Here is a 7964-nt window from a genome sequence, read left to right as displayed (position 1 = left end):
ATGGTAACCCTAGCTGCTGTGTCAGCTGAGGGAGCCGTGGGCACTAATGCAGTTGTCACTCTCCCCACCACCACTGAAATACATCCCTAGTGAATCTCTGTACCCTGGAAATTAGTGGTGGGTCTCGCCCCTGCTCAGTCTGCTACCCAGTTCCTGACCCATCCGGGAGCCCTGTGGGCTGGATTATGCAGCTGTATAGGCTGGATTTTTGACCTTCATCTTAGATGGGGTCACCATATATCCTGGATTGGTTGGGACAGTCTTGGACTTTGGAGATTATCTCAGTGTCCTGGCCATTGGAAAAAATAGAAGCAGAAGTTCTGGATTGGCAGGAACCATCATGTGAGTGCCTGGCTCCTGAAGGGAAGGAGCTGCAGGGTTGTGTCTGTCTGTCTCTTGCTGTCTGCCCTGCCCACCCTGCTCCTGGAAGCTGTGGGGTTAGGTGTGTGTGTGTGTGTGTGTGTGTCCTGCCCAGCCTGGTTCTGGGAGTTGCGGGGTCAGTGGTGTGTGTATGTGTTTGCACACACACATTGCACTGGCACCGTGCTGTCCTGCCTGGCCCCACCTCCCACCCCTCTCATCCTGGATTTCTCTCAAATTATTATAGTCACTCTTAATCTTAGACCATTGAGTTTTCATGCAGTGTTAATGTCTGAATGTGTTTGTATAGTACCTGGCACATTAGAGACCTGATTCTGATTTGATCACCAGACAGCACTAGGATATAAATAGTAAATGTTTCTAGCAAAGTGGCCTCCCTCCCTCCCATCATTATTATTTAAATATGTCCAGTATTTGATGTATTGGTTCACCAAATGTTTTTCTTCCTTCCATGGTTATAAAAAGGGTTGTGGTTTTGTTTTTGGTTTTTTTATTATTTTTTTTTTTTTGGTGAGGGGTGGTGGTGTTTGAAGTAAGAAAACAAATGCAACAGATCCATTGTTGCTTGATGTGTGCATACCTCTTCTGTGTGGGTTTATCGCACGAGAGAACATTTTTGTGGATAAATATTCATAATAAAGCACATCCTTCTTTCCCAAAACACTACCATATATTTTACTTTTTTCTTAAACCCAATCAAATGTTGAAGGAAATGAAATTTGAAAGCTCTCAGCTAGTCAAAGCAGGTTAAATAGTGAGAGTTCTTCTCCCTGTAAATTTCAGCTTCTGACCCTCCCTTGCATTTCAGCATGACGTAGTCGTGGTCTGTACAATAGATTTCCATTATTTTAATCAAATGAGTGAAGAAAAATATCATCTGTGCTGTTTTCAGTTTCATTGTCAGTAGTCCACTGGATACTGAGGTGGCACCAAGAGTAATTTATTTAGTTCAGTACTTTCAGCCTGTCTAATGATAATAGGTTATCTGTTTCTGACAATTAGCTGAACTGGTGTGTAATCTCAAAGGAGAAAAAGCAGTGATTGCTTTTGTTAATCTATACTGGATTAATGGATTGTGTTTAAACAATTTACTTTTATTTTGCTCTCAATCCATAGTTTAACCTTCATTTGACTGGAGATATTCATGCTATTACGGCTGCTAATAATCTGCTGGCTGCTGCTATTGATGCTAGGATCTTGCACGAAAGCACTCAGTCTGATAAGGTGAGGATTACCATTCACAGTCCCTTTTGAATTTTCCTGTAAAACTTTACCTTTAAATATTTTCTGATTTGTCATTTTATGGGGCTGCTTTGTGTTCAGTCCGCTGTAAGAACACATTATGAATGTGGCACCAAAGCCAAGCTGGACTCCATTGGTGAGGGGTACTTCCAAGTCACGGTTTGCTGTGAAATCATTTCTCTTTAGATAGACTATATTTCTCTTTATAGCTAAGTATGTCCTCTCTTTCATTTCAGAATTATGTCTCAGTAACTCAATTGACATCGATCCTCTGATATGCCCTAGAGGGTTTTTATTGGCAAATAAACTACTGTACTATATACCTATTTTCTACCTCCTGCTCAATTTAATGTAGTCTTGAATTGCTGAAAAATAGACTAAGGGACAGAAACTTTATTTGTGACTGCTCTATTATATAGGAGGATTTTTCCCCCCTTTATTAAATTATTACTTTGACATGTGGCAGCCTGAATTCCTAAAAGGACAATTAAATCTGTTTACAGACATTGATTATACAGTGGGCTCCTTCAGACCTTGGATGATAGTTTCAAAAGCACCTGAGTAATTTGGGATTCCCACTCCTACTTTCAAAAATAATGTTTGGTTTTAGGAACCTGAGTCTACTAGAAAGTTAGTGGCTCTTGGGCTTCAGTGTATCTCACATTTTTGAAAATGGAACTTTGCTTCACTTCGGCTTGCCTGTACATTTAGTACCAGTCAGAATATGTTTTTAAATGCTTGAGTGTAAATCCATACCGAAGACTTGCAATGTTTGAATAATGTGTAATAGGGATGAATCTAAATAATATAAATCAACTTTTTATTGAATTTGTATTTGTGCAAGCGGCTGTGGGCTTTAATATTTTTGTGCATGCATATATTTTAGGCTTTATATAGCAGGCTGGTTCCAGTAGTTGATGGAGTGAGAAAATTTTCTTCTATTCAGCTTGCACGACTGAAGGTAAGTTGCTAATATGTTTCCCCATTTCTATGCCTTCCCCCCCAGTATAATACCCCTTAAAAAATATTATCTTAAATCACATTTGACACGTTGCAAGGAAATTTGTATTTGAAAGCACCTTAAACTTTCTTTAAAAAATTAGGTAGGTCCAGACTTTCTAAAAGCTTCCTGTTTGTAGCAATAGGGTTAAGTTCCACTTAAAAAAAAAAAAAATAGGATCTCTTTTCCCTTGAAATGAGCCAATAATGTTTTATAAATTATCTATTTCCTGACAAAATGTCAAGGTTAGACTTTTGATGTTTTCCATTATGGCATAGTCACTTTGGGGGGCTCAGTTTCACTTGTATTTTAAAAATTTTATTATGTTCTAGTTCATAAGATGGACTGTAACATTGTGGTGTTGGAGATGGTTGAGCTCTGCTTGTTCTATCCTCACATTTCTCTGCATAGAAGGATAAACTGTAGTTCTGCATGTGTTTTGTTTGCATATAATCTTGCATCCTGAATGTTTCCCAGGAGCTTCTAACTGTATTGTATATAGAGTATCAATACAACATCAGTAAAATTCAGCCAGATTTGAGGCAGAAGTTGGAGCACTGAACAAACCACCAGCCTTGGGGGAAGGGAAAATGTTGGCTTTGAGCAGAGAAATGCTATTTTTCATGTCTAGATATGGCATATGAAAGGTCTCTACTTTTCTTGTAGTGCTTTGTAGAATTAATTGATAGTGCTTCTTACTGTACCTTACAGTCTCTCTGTGGCAGTGAAATGGCTACAAAGTACCTGCCAAGCCACATCATACTTTTTAGCTAAATAACAGCCTTTTCTTTAAAGTTCTTTCTAATGGTATATTTTTAGTTTTTGCACTACTCGATTGTCTTGTTAAAAGTAAAACAGGATCTGGGTGGTGTCTGTTTACCTCTGTTGCAAAGGGGTACTCTCAGGAGATTCCTGAGAGACACTTATTAGAGAATATTTTCATTCTGTCTTTGTTTACACTAGAGGTGTCTAGGGAAAAAGAGGTGCTGATCTTACAGTTATTCAAGAAATATCAAATGTGTCTGCAGAGGGGATAAGTTTCTCCCTGCAGCTAGAGCTGCCAATTATTTTGGTCTACTTAGTTTAATTTGCAGCATCTGAATAAATGCAGTGAAGATTCTGTTGTAGTTAATGTAATGTTAATTTGTAATGCTATGTTACAAAAAAGCCTTCAAGCTATGTTAAAAGAATGTTTTTAAGTTTTAAAAAAAGCTCAAAAGTTAAGGATTTTTGGAATTAAGGTAACTTTGCAATGTATTACTTATTTGGTGTGTCCTCTCACCACATTCTTCACTTTCACTGGCTCCCAGAGGTCTTATCTAGTCTGTGTCCTGCTCCTTGTCAGATGTCTCTTTCCTCATTTTATTTCTCCCTGTTGTTGCTGAGTCTGAGTTTTACCCTTGGCTCCTTCTCCTCTGTTATTCCCTGCACACATTCAGGTCATATTTCCTACCACCTTCTCGTTTTAATCAGGCAACTATACCTCCAAAACAGCACAGGGGTCACTGAGAGCCAGGACAGATGGTATCCCTGCTTTCTAGTTCTAGTCCCAGGGCAGAGTTGCAAGACTAAGGAAAGTCCTTTTCAGTGCTAAACTGGACCATATGCCCTGTGCAAATGGGAACTTTAGGGAATTTAGATGATAAAAACTATTTAAAATCTGTACTGAGTATGTGCATGTAGAAACTGTCACTTAGTCAAATTTGGGTAGATTCTAATAAAATATTTCGGGTGAAAATGGGGGTGGTGAATAACAGTGGTACACTTTTGATAAAAAAGCTACTGTGACAGTAGGTTGAGGGCTCCTGGCACTTTAAGGGGAGAAAATGCTGCAGTTGGGCCCCAGGGCAACTGAATAGAGACTAACTGCAAGAAGGCGTGCTGCCAGGAGTCTCGGCAGCTGAGGCAGGGAGCTGCATCTACTGCCTAGAATAGACTGGCTGTAGGAGAACCGACAGCCAGGAAAGCAGCTGGCTAATAGGAGACTGGCTGCTAGCAGACAGGCAGGCTGCTGAGCTAAGCCCTAGCTGAGAAAGCAGGCAGGTCATCAGCCGCAGGGAGGGAACCTATGGGGAGCCGCAAGATCATGTGACTGGACAGAGCAGGGCTTAGGAGGCAGATGAGGCCAGTGCATGAGACCAGGCAGGGCAATCTGGCCCTGCAGGCTGAAAGGGAAGCAGTTTCTAAGTAGGGGGGCAGAAGGGTACTGGCTGGCTGACTTGAAATGCCGTGAGATCTGCAAACAAGATGCCCACAGTCTGCAGGGAAGTGTAGGACCCAGTATGATGGGGAGTGTGGTGGTTCAGTCACGGAGCTGAGGATACAAACCAGAGAGGGGAAGCTTTGTTTATGTACATCTAGGGAGCTGGGGTCTGTGTTGGGACCCAGTGTGGGGATAGTTTTCAGTTACAGCCAGAGTGCTTTCTTACTGCATTGCAGTTTATAGTTGTGTTTTGGGCTGGGAACTGCAGGGAAGGTTTGGAGGTCCCAGCTGTGTTGGTAGGGCATGCAACTGCCTTGAATCTGGCCAGGGGTGAGGCAAATATCAAGAGTAGCAGAGGAAGGGCCAGCGGCTCATTCCCTGAGCAAGGTGCAAACCAGGGTCAGGGACCTGTAGCCCAAGAAGGGCTAAGCAAGTACCCATGCGGGGCAAGAGCCAGAGTCCAGGGACCTGTAATCTGTGAGGGGCAAAAGCCAAGGTCAGGGATCCATAGTCCGTGAGGGGCAAGATCAGCGTAGAAGGGCAGAGACCAGGGACCTAGCTGCCCAGAAGGGTGAATTCTAGGGACAGATGCCCAGAGAGAAGGACAGGGCTGGAACCCAGGAGCCTGGCCCAGTGCAGTGGGCCTAGGCAGAAATGGGCCAGTTAAAGGGAAGGGGTGGATGCCAGGAAGGCCAAGGCCCCAACAAGGATATAGAGGCCTGTATGGCTGGACATTGGCTTGAGGGCAAAATTCTTCACCTAAGTATGGATCAGTAACACCTGTGAGGCATGGGCATGGATGTAGGGGAGGTTGGAAACCGGGACTAGCCCATAAGGGAACGAGTGCCAGGGAGCACATACAGACCAGGAGGGCCCAGCTAATGAAGGGCTAGATTTGAGATAGTGGGGTCTGGGAGGGGATCTGCTGATGAAAGAAAGACATAGGTGTGTTCTAGGACCCTTAGACAGTTTCACGTTAATAATCTAACAATTACATCAAGGCATGGCAGGCAAGAGTGGAAGGGGAAGGTACCTAGAATTAGGGCAAGGCAGTAGCTGTTTGGCCAGCAGGGGGATAGCACAGTTGTCCCAAGACCCAGTCCTGCTACATCTTAATCTGTTCCCAGAGTATGAGGACACTAGAGCTTCTCAAAGAAAAGCTCACTAGAAATTGTTAGCTTGAGTAAAACATTCTTGGAAGCAAGGAGCATTGAAATTACAGCCTGTAAGGTAAAGTTACAAGCAACTGAAAACAAGTTCTGATATTGGAAAGTGCCTTAATAACACCCCTTCCTTTAATAATTTAACTTTCTAGAGTTGAGTTGACCTGTTCCTAGCAGTTTGTTTGAATTCATTGAAGAAAGCTTTCTGTGGCCAAAGGGCATAAAGGCACTTTTTCTATGTTTTGTAAAATTGCCTTTTTCATAATATGCAATTGCTTTTGATTCTGTGCTGATTAATTTAAGGAAAGATTTTGATACTGCTGAATTAGTAGCAAGTTCTTTAAAATATTTTTAATGTATTGAGCTGCCCTTTCTAAACGGTAGATAAAAAAAAAAAAATCAAGATGTAGTTGCTCTTAAGGTAGAGCATTAATAAGGCATATTGCAAGTTTGTACAGGCAGTCCTCGACTTACAACATTTCGAGTTGCAACATTTCACGCTTGCAGCATTTATAAGTTGACACCCTGTTTCAACTTTCTGACATCAGTTTCAACTTTACAATGCTTGATCCGATGCGACACCACGCCAGCAAATAAGTTTGCTGCATCGCTCATCTCCCTGTGGAGAACTTCTGTCCAAACTTCCTTGGATGCTTTCTTTAAGAAAGCAGACAAGACTCCAGAAAAACCTGCAGCCAAGACTCCTGAGAAGACTCCAGCCAACAGCCCTTCAAAAAGTTCAGCAAAGTCGCCTCAAAGAAGTCCTTCCGAATCAATATGATTGCTATTTACAATACAAATACATTAATGTAGCTATATTACTCATCTATAATTGATCAAGTACAAACTTCTGGGGTATTTTTAGTGAAAATAGGGCATCAGGCCTTGGGTCAGGAACTAATCCCCCATTTATAACATTTTTTCCTGAGAAAATTGGTTCCGAGTTACAACGTTTTGACGTAGGACATGGTTTTCAAGAACCAATTGTGTTGCAAGTCTGAGGACTTCCTGTATTTCATTAGCAAAGAGTAGCTCTGTAAAACAGTAGGCACCAACCTTTTAGGCAGAAGTGCCACAAACTAACCCCCTGTCCTTCCCAAATGTCACTCCAATACCCTTCTCTTTCCCTATCTGCTGCTCTTCTTTCGACTGCCTACCCTAGGCTCCCTGCTCAATCTGCTGCATTGTCTTCAGCTTCCTTCCCTGTGTGCTGTACCCCATCTGCTGCTCTGCTTTCTGCTTCCTGCCACTGTGCTGCTTGTCCCATTGCTGATCTGCTGCATGCCACACACAGGCTGTCTGTGCCATTTGTAGCCACCCTGCTGTAAAACAATTTATTGAGATATGTAGGGACATGTCCACAGCCAAGAAAAAGGTTTATGCATATTTTTTAATTATCTTTTTCATATTGTCTGCTGTATTTCATCATCTCTTTTGTTTACTTTGAGAGTGTTTCTGTGTGGCAGAGAGAGCTTTTGTTTAATAGTCTTTAGATATTTCTTCCTTGCTCTCCAACGCACCTTCCCCCTCCTGTTTTTCTTCTTGATGTATGAGCCTTCTATGGACTTTATCACTTGAGCCTGATCCAGCATGCTGTGATTTATTAGTGTTTTCAGCCTGACCTTTTTTTTAATGGAAGTGTTTGGAAAGAAAATAAGAGAGAAATTGGGGTGGATATGTGTATTTGTGTAGTTTTTTGTTGTTTTTTTAAACCAGAGAGTCTGCCTTACTGCTTTTCTTCTCTACTTTTCACCTAGAGGTTGGGAATAAGCAAAACTAATCCTGGTATTTTAACAGAAGAAGAGATCAATAAATTTGTACGTCTTGATATTGACCCCTCTACCATTACATGGCAAAGAGGTAAGTATCTGTGGTCACAAAAGTCTTAGTTACTTAAGTAAAATACTGAAATAAATTTGGACCTAATTTAACTAGCCTAAAGAGTTATCTACAACCTACTTAAAAGAACAGTATA

General features: G+C 41.7%; 1 protein-coding gene across 1 annotated transcript in view; it reads left to right on the top strand.

Moving 5' to 3' along the window:
• The window catches only part of MTHFD1L (methylenetetrahydrofolate dehydrogenase (NADP+ dependent) 1-like), a 327067-nt gene that overhangs the window by 77632 nt on the left and 241471 nt on the right, over positions 1-7964 (top strand). The window contains exons 13-15 of the mRNA XM_019527514.1: positions 1498-1605; positions 2510-2584; positions 7747-7849. Of these exons, the coding sequence (XP_019383059.1) occupies positions 1498-1605; positions 2510-2584; positions 7747-7849 (286 nt within the window). The remainder of the gene's footprint in view (positions 1-1497; positions 1606-2509; positions 2585-7746; positions 7850-7964) is intronic.

The sequence above is a fragment of the Gavialis gangeticus genome, unplaced genomic scaffold, assembly GCF_001723915.1.
Source record: "Gavialis gangeticus isolate Ggan-Ray unplaced genomic scaffold, GavGan_comp1, whole genome shotgun sequence".
Taxonomy (NCBI): Eukaryota; Metazoa; Chordata; order Crocodylia; family Gavialidae; genus Gavialis; species Gavialis gangeticus.
The sequence above is the reverse complement of the archived record's forward strand: the minus strand, read 5'-3'. Positions and strand labels throughout refer to the sequence as shown.